Source organism: Microtus ochrogaster, unplaced genomic scaffold, assembly GCF_000317375.1.
Source record: "Microtus ochrogaster isolate Prairie Vole_2 unplaced genomic scaffold, MicOch1.0 UNK1, whole genome shotgun sequence".
NCBI classification, from domain to species: Eukaryota; Metazoa; Chordata; class Mammalia; order Rodentia; family Cricetidae; genus Microtus; species Microtus ochrogaster.
In genome coordinates, this window is record NW_004949099.1 from 34043228 (window position 1) to 34061117 (window position 17890).

The window sequence follows — 17890 nt, forward strand, 5'->3', positions numbered from 1 at the left end:
GAGGAGTGGGAAGAGGGGGGAAGGGTGGGAGGAGGGGGAGGGAAATGGGAGGCTGGGAGGAGGTGGAAACTTGTTTTTTTTTTTTCCTTTTCTCAATAAAAAAAAAACAAAAAAAAAAGAAATATGTTATCTGCTGTAATTTATCAAAGAATGGGTAACCTGAAATATGAAAACAAATTAGGAACAATTTATGTTCCTTTTCTGCAGTAGATTCTTACATTTAAAAGAAATAAGCTGGAGAATTAGCTCAATGGTACAGCACTTGCCTGGCATGCATTAGACCCTAGGTTCAATCTCTATAACCATAAAATAATAAGAATAACGTATATCTATTCAACAGTACAGCCCTTCGCCTAGGATGTGCAAGGCCTTAAGTCCAATCCCGAATGCCATTTGCTGACTTTTATCAACATGACTGAAAGAAAGTAGCATCTAAGACTGAAAGTAGCACTTAAAAGTCTGATGTTTCTCTTTTTTCAAATTTCGGGTTTTAGCTCTCAATGCTCTTAGGCCAAATGTTTGTGTAGTCCCCTCACAGAGTCAATCATCCACACAAGTTCTAGATTATTGTACTGCATTCACAGAAGAGACGGAAATGAAGGGAAAGGAAACAGGCTCCTAACTACCTGTTTGCTACCGCCTCTCATCCAGTGATGAACAGTGTGGGCCCACAGCCCTTTGCCATCTCTGGCAGCTACTTCATACTGAGAAAACCTATCTTCTTGACAAAGTGGAAATGTGAGGAAAGAGACACAATTTTAAAAACAAGAATAGGGGCTGCAGAGATGGCTCAGTGGTTAAAACACTGGCGGCTCTTTGAGGACCAGGGTTCAATTCCCAGCACCCATACAGCAGCTCACAACTGTCTGTAACTCCAGTTCCAGGGGATTCGACAACTTCACACAGACATACATGTAGGCAAAATGCCAATGCACATAAAGTAAAAAATAAATAAATTTTAAAGAAAAAACAAAAGTAGTAGGAAATATCTGAATAAGCAAGGTATGTACGGTTCTCATTTTCCAAAATCACTACAAAACATCAAACATTAATATTGGGATGATTTTTCATTCTAATTCCTCCTATTAACTATTGTTGCTTCTGTTATCTTCTATTATGAGACAAGATCTCATATAGACCAGGGTAGCCTTAAATTCCCTATGTAGACACAACTGACCTTTGTATTCCTAAGCCTGCTGCCTCCACCTCCCAGGGGTTTATGCAATGCTAAGATTAAATCAACTAAGATACATCCCCAGTCCAATGGCTGTTTCTCTATACATCTCTATTCCTTTTTTATTCTTACAACTTAAAACTGCCAAGAAAGCTCACAGGCACTTGTCAAATATGCTAGCCAAAAATTCAAAATTCACAGCCTAGAATCTATATAGCTATTATCACTTTTAACCTCAAACATTTTTATAAACCCTAAAAGGAGAAAATCTGTACTAACAAGATCTTAATTAAAACATTATAGTAAACAAAATAAACAGCCAAATAGAATGTTTAATTCATTACAAGAACATGTAGCCTGGTATGAATTGACACAACTCGCCAGAACCCTTCCCAAAAAACAAAACAATACAAACAAAAACAACACAAAAAGAGGCAAAAAGGTCTTAAATATATAATTGAGTTGCAATGCTGTGTACACACAGGAAAAAAAGATTTTCTTTAAATTCCACAGCCAACTTCAATATCTTCTACCAAGATATTGACAATCATAATTTAGTTCTTGAAGCTTGCTCTATTCTCCAAGTATTCAAGACCAAAGCACTAAGCAAATATGGCACGTAATTTACTGCTTGTCCAACAGATGTCCTCACTCATCTAACATAAAAAAGGGACAGCACTGCACAAAATATAGCAAGTCAAGCAATGATATAATTCCATTACCAACAGAAAATCTAAGTTCAAACAACAATGAAACTTCAACACAAAAAGATAGTACTTAATCAAATTTTTAGTTATAATTTTGGTGGAGTATGCAGAATCATGTTCATAAATGAAACAGAAGATTGTACTGGTGATATCACAAATGTTCTTTTACTGTTGTCATTTACCAACTATGAGAAGCCCGGGACTGCAAGGCATACCACTCTTACACATGCCAAATGAGAGTAGAGGAAGCACTCTCCACTGAAAAGCAATGCAGTTCAAAGCTGGGAGTCTTAGAAGGACACGGGCCATAAAAATTTATCTCCATTTGATGTATAAGATCAAATACACACTAAGGGCTTAATTAATTATTGTTGGGTAAGGGAATAAATGAAAGAGAAAGTAGGAGCAAGTGCCTCTAGCCTCTTGCTGCTTTAGAAACTAGTCTGTCGGTAAGGTAAGGCACATGTTAGAATCTATGCCCTAGGGTATCACTTCATCTTTGTAAATTATATCTTCTAATATACATGTTTAATTTATTAATGTTCTTGCTATAGCAAGGAGTCTTTCATGTTAAAGATTAGATTTAATAAGGGTTTTGTTTATGTTTTCTTCTAGTGTCTCTTTTTAAGTAGTTCTTTACTTCATCTAGAACTTAATTTTACATAACTACGTATTTTTTAAATGATGGTCATTATCTCAAAATATTCATCACATACTTAACACTGCATTATCTCCAGATTCTATTCTGTTTTCCTTGGTCACACTGGCCTTAAACTTTAAATTCTATCAGTGTCTGCAAGTCCTGGTATTACAGATATACACCACCAGTGGATTAAAAATCCACTCGCCTACCTGCATAAGTCTTCCCAGACTTTCCAGAGAATTCCCAGTATAGATACAGTAAATTGATAAATTTAAGGGAAATGACATGTATATATTATTTCTGCAATAATGAAAACTGAGCCCCATCCTTTCCATTACTGATATGATTTCCTCCATCCCCTTCTCTAATTGGGACAAACAGATAAAACTTCAAGAATGCTGTCTGCCTTAGTCAGGGTTTCTATTGCTGTGGAATAGACACCATGACCACAGCGACTCGAGGAAAGAGAACATTTGATTGGGGTGGCCTGATTACAGTTTCAGAGTTTCAGTCCATTATCATCATGGTGGGGAGCACAGAGGCACACAGGCAGATGTGCTGGTGGTGGAGGAGTAACTGAGAGACCTACATCTAGCAGGGAACAGGAAGTTGATTGACTCACTGGGTAGATTCCTGAGCATAGGAAAGCTCAAAACCCGCCCCCACAGTGACACACTTCCTCCAACAAGGCCACACCCACTCAAACAAAGCCACAACTCCTAATAGTGTCACCCCCTACAAGATTATCGAGGTCAGTTATATTCAAACTACCACACTGTTAAACACCATTTAGTACAACCATCCCTACCTCTTCCTAACTTCAGTATAGAACTTCACTAGTAAGCAGAATGCTTTCTAATATACATTCACTATACTGTTTGCTACTTTACCAGACTATAAAAGCATCATTCAGTTTTTATTTTATTAGGCATTTATTTGGTCTGGTAGTAAAAATGTATAATATTGTATCTAGAAACTTTGAGGTTTTGGGGTGGGGGGTGGGGGTCCAAGGACAGCCAGAGTTAGTTAGTAAGAGTCTGTCTCAAAAAGAAAAAGTGATTTGGATACTCCAACTCACATGCTCAAATCCTATATCTCCAACAAAACATTATTAGGAGGTGAGTTCTTTGCTTAGTAATTAGGTTTTAAGGACAATCTTATTCTTTATTAGAAGGACCCCAAGGGACTCTCTTACTCTTTCTTACCACTGACATATCAGGAAGAGTGCTGTCCAAAAGTAAGAAGTGGGTCCTCACCTGTCACTGGTGACCTGGTCTTGGACCCCTAGTCTCCAGAACTATGAAGCATGAAACAAGCATCTAGAGTATTTTTGTTATACTAACCTAAACAAAGACAGAAAGCATATAACCTCAGTGTAAAATGGCAAGTAAACATTGAAGAAATACATGTGTATGATTTCAGTGATATGGTCACTTCTACTACATGTACATGCAACACATGTACATGAAAACTTCACTGCAGAATTGACGTGTGAGCTAAGTCTTGAAGAAAGTAAGAAAATAAATAAGCATTTCCAAAGGCACTGTGTCCACTTGCCCTCAAACAATTTTAAGTAGCATGACTATATTTCTTATAAGATATTATGCTACAAATAGCAGCCTTGAACTGTTTGGTGGTATATTCACAAGGGAATATAATTTCCCATATATTGTACAAAATTTATTTATAAAATTTATTATTTTAAAAAAGTTATCTAAACCTCAGGGGTTTTTTTTTCAGTATTTTTGAGCTCAATATATTTCTAATTGTTCACAGACCAAAAATAGTGGCTTTCCATAGCCTTTGATTATTTGGCATTTATTAATTCCTAAACTACTGGGATAGGCTGAAATATTCAGAAGCCACAAAAAAATTTAGAATTCCTAAAGCAGGAAATTATAGTTGTAAAGAAGACATAACCCAAGTTTGTGTCTGTTCCATAATTTTTCCTTACATACACCTGGCATTTTCACTTTTAAAGAGTGTCAGTGTTTGTTTTGTTTTTTCAGGATAAGATTTCTCTGTATGGCCTTGGCTATTCTGTAACTCACTATGCAGACCAGGCTGGCTTCCAACTTATGGATCTGCCTGCCTTGTCTCCCAAGTGCTGGGATTAAAGGCATGCATCACCACTGCCCAGTTGAATATGTTTGTTTTTATTTTCCTTCCTCTCAAATCATGTTAAAAAGAATTATTCAGACTCATCCCAACAATGAGGATCCCCACCTGGCCCCCATTAAAATGTGAAAGTTCGCTGGTTATGGCAGTATGTGCCTGTAACACCAGAGAAGCTAAAATGAATTTTATGTCCAACTAGAAGCAATGGCTAGGTTTATGTCAACTTGACACAGGTGAGACGTCATTTTGGAAGAGGGAACCCCAACAGAGAATATGCCCCCCACCAGACTGACCTGTGGACAACTCTATAGTGCATTTTATAATAATGATAGATGTTGGGAGGGCCCAGTCCATTGTGGGTGGTGCTATCACTGGGAAGTTGGTTGGGGCTCTATAAGAAAACAGGCTGAGCAAACCATAGGAAGCAAGGAAGTAAGCAGCACCCTCCAAGGACTCTGCATAAGCTCTTGCCCGCCTGGTTCCTGCTCTGCTTGAGTTCTTATCCTGGCTTCCCTAAGTGATGAACTGTGATATAAACTGTAAATAAAATAAACCCTTTTTTTCCCCAAGTTGCTTTTGGTCATTGAGTTTAATCATAGCAGTAGAAACCCTAAGATACAAGATTTATAAAATCTACTGCAGCTTTTAAAACACCTCCAGGTAAGATGAATTCTTCCTTTACGCTTTCTTAAAATGACATTGCCTCAGAAAGTGAGGTCTAATCACAGAGCCAGACTAAGTCTGTTTCCTCTAAAACAATGTGTCTCTATTGGTTTCTGCACCCCATAAGCCTCTCTGCCAATGCAGCCATCCAAATCAGACCAAACCAAACAGAATTAGAAAAAGCCCAGGTTTAAAGGATAAAATGCTCCCAGATGATTTTCCAGTCTGCCCCACCCCACCCCCCGCCAGAGAGGAGATAGAAAAGAGACTGGAAAACAATGTGTCTGTTTTCTGGGGGGGGCAGTTTAAATACCCTGTGGGAGTGGTCTTGAGCATCTCTGGGGGTGGGGTCATTCTTTGCTGGGCTTTCTAGGTTGCATCAGGGTTCAGAAAGAGATGGAGGAGGGGGCTTGGGATTGAGCTTCCACCAGAACATCTATATCACACCTCTGGCTACACCTCCATGACAAATGATTTTTAACACATATCTTTCACAGCAAGGCAGACGTTTCCAGGGAAACCACAGGAAAACATTCATTACTGCTTAAGCTTCACCAAAAGGTGAACTGAGGTAGCAGTGCACTGTCTCTTTTTAACTGAGCAGTAGTTAACTGCTCTCCTGATTCTGGTTTTGCTGTCTGTCTCTATGAACAAATAGAGAAGCAAGTAACAAATTAAAACAATCCTACATCCTTCCAGTGACTCAGAAGCCCCTAGGAATCACATGTAGGTTTACAGGAGTGGATATGTTAATGAGTAACATATATGCCAGATGATGTCATTCCATTCAAAAAGAAAGAAATCGGTGAAGCGCTAAAACACAAAAGACAAATTTCCTAGTGAGCAGCACAGCAGAGCACATAAATTTATCTAGGTCAAGATTCTGATTAATGAGGGAAAAAGACAATCAGGAAACTGTAACAGGAAAGGTAGCCACTCACCTCTCTCAACATATTATTCTCTTTTTCCTTTTGCTCCAAAAGACTTTCTAGGTGGTGGACGTGCATCTCTGCCTCTGCCAGCCGTCTCGTTCTTTCATGGTCTTCCTCTGTAGCTTTGGCAGAAAGCCCTTTGCTCTGTAACATCTCCAGAAGCTTCTTAATGGACTCATCCCGAGCACTCAGGGTTTGCTTTTGAGTCTCAATTCGCAGCTCCATTTCTTCCAGGGTCTTCCGCAGAAGAAACAGCTCTTTGGCTTGCCGCTCGTGCTCAGTGTGCAGCCTCTGGAAATTCTCCTCTGTCAGCTCTGCCACACAAGGCTCTCCAGTCCTACTGCTACTATCCTGCTGAAACAGCTGATTCAAGTCCCTCTGAATCCGCAACTCATCCTGGAGAGCCTGGATCGTCATCTGCATGTGCTGGGAACATCACAAAAAAAAAAAAAAAATCAGCTTTCCCCTCAATTAGCAAAGACAGAGCAGCTTGCAGGCAGCTAAAAATAGCTGTAAGGGTTCTCAGAAATCTGCATTCAGCAAATTAGTATTCACCTTATTCTCTCTTAATTCAAATTTTAAAATTATGGTAATAATCCACAATTATCAGCAATTTAATTTGTGCTTATTCCCACCAGGAAAATAAGTACGGCAGTCTTTTACTTTTATAAGCCACAATAAAAAAGGCACAATCTAGACATCTCAAAATTTAATAGAAGGTATCTTAAAGGGACAGAGAAGACTATATCATCAGGAATAAGAACAAAATTTGTCTCAAAATACAAAAATATTTCTAAACACAAGATGACTTTTAATTATTGTAAACATTAATTAGCAAGTACTAGTATTTAATGAGTGGTTATATATAACTTTTTAATTATAATTTAACCTTCAGTATCATCACATACATCCGCACAAACTCATGAATGCACATACAAACACCAAAATCAGGCATAATAGTATATCCCTACATATCAGCATTTGGAGGACTGGACTAAAGCAGGAGTATCTCAAGTTTAAGGCAAAAGTGATACACACGAATCAAAAAGTAAAACTACTTAACATAAACCCTATCTTCATAAGGACTTTAAGGGTCTAAAATGCTGTTGCTGACCGCAGGTACAAACAACACTGTACTCAATCTCTCTCTACAGCTTATTCATCTTGCTTCGCTGGAAATTTATGGACACTGATAAGTAAGTCTCCATATTTCTTTTTTCCTAATCCCTGGCAAAGTAACATTACATTCTTTGACTGAGTGAATGTAATTCTTTAGTAAACCATTTCAATTTTACTGAGAAGTGACCGTGTTAACTGTCGACTTGAAGTGATCTGGAACTATCTAAGAGGCAAGCTAGCAAACACACCTGTAAAGGTCACTGATGAGGTTAACGCAGGTAAAAAGACCCACACTACGAGTGAGCGGTGCCAGTCCCTAGGCTGCAGTTCTAAACTAGACAAAAAGGAGAAAGCGAGACTAGCACCAACATGTATCTCTCTCTGCTTTCCAACTTGGGAACAACCTGACCAGCTGTTCCACTGCACCTCAAATTGTAAGCCAAAGTAAACCCTCCCCTTTTTACATTGCTACTGTTGGGGTATTTTATCACGGCAACCGAAAAGTAGATAAGATACTAGTATTCTAGTAGGGAGGTGATTCTTTACGTAACATTAGCAAAATAAACTTTCATTTTCTGTGTATGGCACAAATCTTTCCAATTGTGTCATTCGCCACTTAGCACTACTTATGATTTTTCTAACATTTTTACTTACTCTGTGTATGAGAGAGGGAAGGGGAAAGAGCATGAGCATATATGTGGGCGCCAGCTATGGTGCAAGTTTGGAGGTCAGAGGACAACTTTCAAGAGTCAGTTCTCTCCTTCTACCATATTGTTCTGGAAACCAAACCCAACACCAGCCGTTTGGCAGCAGCACCATTACCCACTGCACTGTCTCCTCAGATCACGTATGATGACTTTAGTGTGTATGCGCACACACACGCGCGCGCGCACACACACACACACACACACACACACACACACACACACACACTTATAGTACTAGGGATCAAACCTAGGACTTGCTCATGCTAGGCCAGTATTCTACCACTAGCTATGCCCTAGCTCCAGACTAGATTTATGTTGTTTTGTTTGGTTGGCTTTCATATAAAGACAAATAGTCTTTTCTTTTTAGTCTCTGATTTTGGTATTATTTGCTTAGCAAGCAGTAAATTTTATTTCTGGTAATATTCAAACTCTAAAAATCATTGGTTATGTTTTCTAACATGGATAAAATTACAAAAAAACTACCAGATATTTTAGTGTATTGGTGTGGGACAGTTCTATATTCTGTCGATTATATTTTAACTAAACGCTGATTGGCTGATAGCCAGGCAGGAAGTATAGGTGGGAAAACCAGACAGGAAGTAGAGGTGGGGCAATGAGAACAGGAGTATTCTGGGAAGAAGGAAGTTCTTTCCTCAATCCTGTCCAGACCACGGAAGAAGCAGGATGTGACCTGCCCCACTGAAAAAGGTACTGAGCCATGTGGCAAGCAAAGATAAGAATAATGGGTTAATGTAAAATATAAGAGCTAGTACGAAGTCTGAGCTAATGGGCCAATCAGTTTATAAATTATGTAGCCCTCTGTGTAATTTCTTTAGGGGTTACTGGCTGTGGGAACTCCCAATAAGCAGGCCCACGTGTTAAAATGTATGAATGTAATTTTCAAAATTCATTTAAATTCCAGCAACAGATTTCAAATATTTAATAGCAGTTGGACGTTAATGGTCTCAATAAAAAGATGTATGGAAATGCTGATTCCCGAAAGCTTATTGTTCAAAATACAAACAGCTCTCAGAGAAAGCCCTGGAAAAGAAAATGTCAGAAGTTAAACTAAGAGTGTTGGTTCACCCTTATAATCTCACCCCTGGGAGGCAGAAGAATTGAAACCAGCCTCAGCTACTGAGTCCAAAACAGAAATCTATTAAAAGTTTAATTCAAGAGGAGAATGATTTCTAAGTGTGGTTATTCCTCTGTCTTTTTAATATTATCAATTCACTGAGATCAGAAGTAATCTAAGTTAAAGCTAATAATCTTACACACACTTAACTGTGGCAGGACAATTACTATTTTGGAGAAGGAAGATAGAACTAGTGATGTGTCAACTTCATTAGCTCTACTCAGAGGCAATTCCTTCAGTGACACACAAGGCAACACCCCCACTTCAGGCTACAATTGAGAAAACTTTACTTTATTAAAAGTACTGCTTCCACAACCTCACTTAAAAAAAAAACCCACCTGCTGCCAACTATTTTAGAAGAGGGGAAAAGCCCAAAAGGAAACTGGACAAATTTTAGAAGAACCCACTTTAAAATCATAACTGGGGCATCTGCTATCACCATCAAGCTAAAATCTTAGAGAAGGGCTAACCAATGTGGTAAGATAAATAAATAACCCTAATACAAAGAAGAAGTGAATGAACAAACCCTTGCCCAAAGGTTGTATGAGGGAAATGTGAGAAATTATGAAAACAGTTGTATAATTAAGCATAAAACCAGACGAGTGAATATAAGAGCAATATAAAGGGCCTGGAGAGTTGACTCAGCAGTAAAGAACAAGTATTGTCTGTGCACAAACGCACTCAAAAATACACACTAAACACATGATTAAAAAGAAAATATAAAAAACATCAACAGAAATTTTTACATTTCTCTATACAGGAACAAAACCTTTAAAATCTATTTTTTTACAGTAACTTTTAAAATTTTAACCTACAAAATACAGTTTTCCTTAAGGCATTTTCATACCTAATTGGTTTGGGTTGATTCTCCTTCCTGCCCAGTCCACTCCTCAATCCCCAATGTCCCTTCTGCAACAGTATCTGCCTGACTTCCTCTTCCATAGGACATCCAGTCTACTTCACTCCCCACACCCCTTCCTTACAGATTCTTTTTGCTCATTTCAGAAGCCAGCTCCTTCCAATTTCCTGGCTCTTCTGCGCCTACTCCCACCTACATGTTTACATTTAACAATTAGAAGATAGGCTCAGCAGATGAAAGAGAACACATGATATTTCACTTTCTGGGCCTGGATCACCACACTTAATACATATTTTCTATTTTTGTCAATTTTCCTACAAATTTCATTTTTCTTTATAGCTGAATAAAAAAATTATTGTGCATATATATGGACCATATTTTCTTTATCTAGTTATTTATCTATGAACATCTAAGCTGAATCCATTTCCTTGTTACTGTAAACAGCAAAAGAAACCACATGGATGTCAAAGTATTTCTGTGGTAGGATATGGAGGCTTTGGGTATATGCGCAAACGCGGTAGAGTAAGGTCATGTGATAGTTCTTTTAGTTTTTTTAGGAAGCCTCCAATTTACTTCCATCTAAACGTACCAGTTTTCACTCCAAACAGTAAATGGCTCCATTTCACCACACTGTTGTCAGTATTTGCTGAAATTTGTTTTCTTGATGATAGTCATTCTGAGTGGGGTGAGATGCAGTCTTAAAGCAGTTACAATTTGCATTTGCCTAAAGGCAAAAGATGGTACGCACTTTCAAAAATATTTAATGTTCACGTCACCATTAATTTCCATATTTCTTTTAAGAACTATCTACTCAGTTATTAGCTCATTTACTGATTGCCATTAGGGATCTGTACCTCTTTATATATTCTAATTTTATTATCTGTTGTTTGCAGTATAGCTGGTAAAGATTTTCCCCCATTTTGTGGGCTGTTTGCTCTGTTGACTTTTTTTCCCCACTGTGACAAGGTTTATAATTTCATTTGTGGATTCTTAGAATCACCTCCTTTGCTACTTCCTTTGTTCTATACTCAGAAAATTCTTGCTCACAGCTCTTTCCAAAAGTGTTTTCCCTATATGTTCCTTTAGCAGTAACACCATTTCAGGCTTGAATTTTTGTTACATTTATTTTTGAGACAGGGTCTCATTGTGTTTCTCTGGCCAGCCTGCAACTCTCTACGTAGACCGGGGCTTACCTCAAACTCATTGAGATCCACCTCCCTCTGTCTTCTGAGTACTGAGATTAAAGTTGTACACTTCCATGCCCAAATCATCTCAGGTTTTAAATTAGGTCCTTGATCAAATTTAAGTTAATTTTTATACAGTAAAAGATGATTATACAGTGAAAAATATCTAATTTCATTCTTCTGCATGTTGACATTCCATTTTGCCAGCAACCTATATTAAATAGGCTATTTTTAAAGCTGTAACTAAAAGGGAAAACTGGGTGGCGGTGGTGGCACACACCTTTAATCCCAGTACTCGCCTTTAATCCCAGTACTGGGAGGCAGAGGCCAAGGCCAGCCAGGTCAACAGAACTAGTTTCAGGACAGTCAAGGCTGCTACACAGAGAAACCCTGGGGCGGGAGGGACTCATTAGAATAAGATATTGGCCACAACCGAGAGCCATGCCTTTCCTGCTACAGGTATCTCAAACCATGAGACAAAAGAAGCCCTCGTCCCTTCTCAGGTAGCTGGTCACAACAACTACCTGAAAAGGAACTAATACAAAAGTCTTCATTTCCTTGTAAATCATAATGATAGTATGAGCAGGATGATGAGTTTCAATATGTGATAAACATACAAGTATTGTCTTAGGGTTTCTATGGCTGTGACAAAACACCAATACCAAAAGCAACTTGAGAAGGAAGAGGTTTACTTTAGCTTACAGTTCCACATCACAGTGACCACTGAGGGATGCCAGAGCAGGAACTCAAACATGGCAGGAACCTGGAGGCAGGAGCTGATACACAGGCTGTGGAGGGATGCTGACTACTGGCCTGATCCTCGTGCTTTCTCAGTCTGCTTTTTTATAACAGCCGGAAAACCAGACCAGGAGTGGTACCGCCCAAAGTGAGCTAGGTCTTCCCACATCAATTAAGAGAAAGCATCACAGGCTTGCCCAAAGGTAATCTAGTAAGACATTTTCTCAATTGAGGTTCCCTCTTCCAAAATGACTCTAGCTTATATTAAGTTCACATAAAACTAGCCAGCACACACATCTTGAAAAAAAAATACTAAATAATATTTCTGCTAGAAAGAAAAGAAGAAACACATTCTTGGGGAACAAAACAGTAACAACTGTAGCTTTCATACAGAAAAGCACAAAGGGGCTGGAGAGGTGGCTCAGAGGTAAAGAGCACTGGCTGCTCTTCTAGAGATCCTGAGTTCAATTCCCAGCAACCACATGGTGGCTCACAACCATCTGTAATAAGATCTGGTGCCCTCTTCTGTACTGCAGGATACATGCAGGAAGAACCCTCTATACATAATAAATAAAAATCTTTTTAAAAAAAGTACAAATTTCTCTGGAAAGTAAAACACTGCCATATAAATATCTGACACAATTTGTCAATAAATTCAATGACAAACATAAAACAATATGTCTTTGGAAATGAAGCAAGAGGACTGAGTTCAAATCCCCAACACCCTTGTAAAAGCTAGACACAGCAGCACATGCCTGTAACCCCAGCAGCAGAAGAGGAAAGGGGACAACAAACAACAAGCAGAGCTGGGGAGCTGCCTGTTAAACAGACCAGCTCAATGACAGTCCCTGTCTCGGGCCAATATGGCATAAAGTCATAGAAGAAGATACCCAACATCTTCCTATGGCGTCTACATGCATGAGTATAGGCATATGCAATTGTACATTTGCACACATGCATGTTAAGTCTAATAAAACTTTTGCACATGCTTTCATAAAAATATCTACACAGTTCTTTAGGCAGATTAAAATAATGAAGAAAAGTTTGGTATTTAGTACTGAAGGAAAACAAAGAAAAACTGTTTTTTTTTTGTTTGTTTGTTTGTTTTTTAAAAATATTTATTTACTTATTATGTATACAATATTCTGTCTGTGTGTATGTCTGCAGGCCAGAAGAGGGCACCAGACCTCATTCCAGATGGTTGTGAGCCACCATGTGGTTGCCGGGAATTGAACTCAGGACCTTTGGAAGAGCAGGCAATGCTCTTAACCACTGAGCCATCTCTCCAGCCCCAGAAAAACTGTTTTTAAAAGCCAGAATGTCACTGGTAGGAATGGTGCACACTTTTAATCCCAGCACTCAGGAGGCAGAAGCAGGTGGTTCCTCTGAAAAGTCAAGGCCAGCCTAGTCTACAGAGTGAGTTCCAGGATAGCCAGGACTGTTACACAGAGAAACCCTGTCTCAAAAAAAAAAAACAAAAACAAAAAACAAAAAACAAAAAAAAACCACCAAAGTTAGAATGTCAAAAATAGACATATTTAGTGGGAGTTTTTCTGCCAACCATAAATAAACAATAATACTAATATTATAAATTATAATACTATAAACTTGTAATAATTAATCTCATAGTACAAAAAGAATTCAACAAGCCTACCAATGGAACAAACCTTAAAATAGAGAAGCACTTAAATATCTAAAAGGAAGTGAGAGAGGTGGAAAAGAGAAAGGGAAAGAGGGAAAAGTAAAAGGGGAAGGAAGAGGGGGAGAGAGAAAAGACATCAAGATTCGTAAAAGAAGTAGGGTAATTCATTCCACAAAGTGGATGTCTAGGGCATTGGGGCATAATTCTTCTCAAGGATTCAACATTGAGGAGGCTGATCAAAGTGCTTGGAGGTGGAGATGACCATGGATCACACCCATGCATACACACAACTATCCCCAACTCCCTGGAATACTTATGTATAAAACCGGGAGCCTTGTGCATGCTAGGCAAATACTCCATGGCTGAACTACCCCAGCCAAAACCCTTTCATTTTGAAAGCATAGTTGTATCACAGTAAAGAAGCCCAAAATGTATTTTAAACATACTTCTAAATACAAGGTAATACAAGTTGTAGACTTGTTTTCAATAGCTTTTTTCTTATTACAAACTAAAAGTTATATAAAGACGTTAAATTTTTTAAATAATACACAATGTACACTAAAACTGGTTCTTTTTTTTAATTCATTTAGGTCATCTTTGGGAAAAACATTCAACTTTTTAAACAATAATGTATCACAGGAAATATAGAAATACAAAATACACTAGCCAAGATAGCCATAGTAGTATTACATATGAAAAACAAAAATATTAATATCAACAATAGAAGATGGCTAAAAGTATGACATTCTGACATGTCTGTGTGTGCATACATGCACAGGTGTTTGGCTACTCTGGAGCTGGAGTCACAGCAGGCTATGAGCCATCCAATCTGGGTGTTGGGAACTCAACTTGGATCCTCTACAAGAGCAGTACATTCTGTTAATCACTAAGCAATTTCTCCAGCTCCCTGGAATTTTTGTGTTGTTTTATTAATATAAAAAAGAATGTTCTGCCTGATAAGCCAACTCAGGAACAGAATGTCTGCAAATGTTTGCATGTATGTATGTGTGTATATACACACATATATATAACGTGTGCATTCACATACTCACATACATATATATACACATCTATATCAGAGAATTACAGGAATTAGACTTTCTCTGCAAAAATTTCTGTATTCTATATATTTATTAATTTGCAATGAGAAAAAATATTTACCCATTAATGTATTATTGAATTTGTAAATGGAAAAGCAACAGTGCTAAGTACAACTGCTTCCTAAAGATAATACACATGTGCTTATAACAAAGGAAACTAGATACAACATTCTTCTCACAAGCACAGATCAATATCCTTCTCAATGTTCCTTGAAGGACACACCCTTCTAAAGACTTCAAAATCAATTCCTCAGTAATTAAGTTGGTCTCTATTCAAGATACATTCATTACAACTATGTAAGCATTCCATAAGCTAAAGTGTTTCCTGGCTCGTGCTGGCCAGTAAGTAAGACAGAGAATATCAGAAGCAAACTGCTGTATTAGCACATCTTTGAACTGGACATTCCACTGTTTGCAGTCAAACTTTTCAGAGCAAGTTGAGAGCACTCCTGCCTATCACTTTAATCTTTTAAACATGTGCTTCATGATCTTACACTGAACATGTTCAGGAATGGACTTTGCTAACTGGGCACATTTAGAAATGGTCCAGCACTTCTATGAATATTTATAGGCTAGGTGAATAAAATCACATCCTTCCTTTGTTAGAGGAGGGCACTGCTCTGAAAATAACTTCCCAGCTCTCCTGGCCTGCTGCAGGTAATAAATCTTTCTCCACTCTTTATGTCCTGACTGCTCAATTTGGCTTTGCACTCACCAAGACATGAGCTCTCTATGTTGACTTACACTAGTAGACTAAGAAATTTGCTCAACACTGAAACATACACTAATATGGGACATTTAAACAGTATTAAGCAATAGTTTTGTGACTGCTTTTGTACGTAAAATCTTCTTGCTTTAAAAATTGCTTTTCCATCCTTCCTCTAGAATGTAATCAAGTTCAAAGCCAGCACAGTGCAAAATTTAGCCAATAACCTAAAATCGATAAATAAAAGCTCCATTGAGCAACAGCTCTCATTTAAGCTCTATACAAGGATATGGGGAATCTATAAAATCATCTTACATTCTAACAAGCATCAGTGGGAGCTTAAGCCCATCACTGAGGAACCTTTTGACATTTGGAACAAGATTATAATAGGATCTTTGAAATCAAAATGTCAAACTGACACACCAGCTATGGCAACTACTCTGAAATCCAGTGGCTAAGATAAAAATACAACAAAGGAGGCAAACTACAAAACACACAGTCTTTTTGGTTCTGAAGTTTGTTTCTGTAATGACATTAGTTCATGCATAATTATGGTAAAGAGAAGACTGTTGCTGAACCAGAATCCTGTGGATTCATCAACAACTTTTTTAGACAAAGAGCAGAGACAGAATTTCTATGTAAAAAACAAGGACACTTATGTAAAGCTTGGTGTCACATCTATACTCCCCGAACTGGGGAGACAGAGGCAGGAAGACATCTACAAGTTCAGGGTAGTCTAGGTTACATATGGAGTTTCAGAAGCCAGGGCTACATGGGGAAACAGTCTCAAGACAAAAAAACAAAAGAGGAAAAAATACCAAGAATACTTTCTTTACCTTTAGAAAATTAAAACTGCATACTACTTCCAGAACTACCTCCCCCCCCTCCAGGTACTTCAAGATGCATTCCTCTGCACAGTCTCAATACAGCAAACAGCATTTCTACTCATGCACCCCCAGTATGTGCTGGAGCAGGCACAATGACCTGGGACTATGCAACCAATCTCCCAAGGCAATGGTTTTCATTATTGTCTGGTTATTAACTTATAGAGAGAGAATATTTTCTCCCAAATTCCTAACTTTCCAAAAGTGAAATGTTATAGAAACTGATAGTCATTATGTAACTGTAAAAATACCTATATTATGAACTACTGACTTTTAAACTTACTTATAAAATGTGTTGCAAAAAAATAATTTAATACTTGAGTCACCTTTTATCAGTAAAGAAAAATAAAATTTAAAATAGGCAAGGACATCTCTCATAAAATACAGCAAGCATTAATTTTAAAAAACTATTTAAAGATGCTCACCATTTAAAGTATTTTATATGACAATTTTTTAAGTGATATTACAGTGTCTTCCAAGTAAATAATACCAGTTAGGCGCCTTTAGTTCCAGCCATCAATAGGCAGAGGCAGGTGGATCACTCTGAGTTCCAAGTCAGGCAGACTCTGTCACACACTATCAAAGTTCTAATACATAGGGTTGTGCTTTTTGTTTTGTTCTGTTTTTTAGGAAAGGGTCTAAAGTATCCCAGGCTGACTTCAAACTCACTATGTAGCTGGAGTTCAACTTAAACTTATGGTCAGAGACGGGAGAGATGGCTCAGTGGGTTAAAGCACAAATTGCCCTTGCAGAGGACATAGGTCCAGCTTTCAGTACTATACTGTGGTTCACAACCAATCCTAACTCCAGTTCCGGGGCTCTGACACCCTCTGCTGATTTCCACAGGCACGAGGCATGCACAGAGTGCATATACTACAGCAAAATACTCATCCCACACAAAATAAGTATTAAATAACAATAACATCCTTTAAGAGTTCTGCTTTATGTAAAAGTGAAAACTCACAAACTCCTACATTCCCTTGTAGCAAAGGCAGGTGATCCAGACTACCAATTAAACAAAAGCACACAAGACTGGGGTGGACCTGAGTGACATGAAGAATGACGCTGTTTCATTAGCTCACACACACGCTGGCAGGGAATCCAGCACTGCTGGGCTCATAGAATCATCACAACACCAACAGGAATATCTGCCCTAGTCAGGAAAGCAACAGTGGTGGAAGCTAGCCAGAAGTAAGATGCTCTTTGAACCACTAAACATCTGTTTCATAAAACCTTTTTCTATTGCATATCATTATTCTGGAAGAGAAACAGATTTGTTCTACCTCATTACAAACTGAAATCAAGTCCTAAGATATACATATATCAAGTATTACACAAAAGCAGGATACTTCAATTCAAAAATTTCTTAATGGTGAAAAGTCTACCATAAAAAAATAATAATAACTTTAAAATAGAACAAACAGCCAATCAATATAAAGTTAACACTGATATTATGTGATTTGTAAGGGATACTGTGATGTGGGAATGATTTCTTATTAATAAAGAAACTGCCTAGGCCCATTTCATAGGCCAGCCCTTAGGTAGGCGGAGAAAACAGAACAGGATGCTGGGAGAAAGA

General features: G+C 38.1%; 1 protein-coding gene across 9 annotated transcripts in view; it reads right to left on the minus strand.

Moving 5' to 3' along the window:
- Nucleotides 1-17890, minus strand: part of Erc1 (ELKS/RAB6-interacting/CAST family member 1) — a 356262-nt gene that overhangs the window by 284588 nt on the left and 53784 nt on the right. For all 9 annotated transcript variants that reach the window (XM_026788064.1, XM_026788065.1, XM_005365120.3 and 6 more), the window contains one exon: nt 6247-6663. In XM_026788064.1, coding sequence (XP_026643865.1) covers nt 6247-6663 — 417 coding nt within the window. The remainder of the gene's footprint in view (nt 1-6246; nt 6664-17890) is intronic.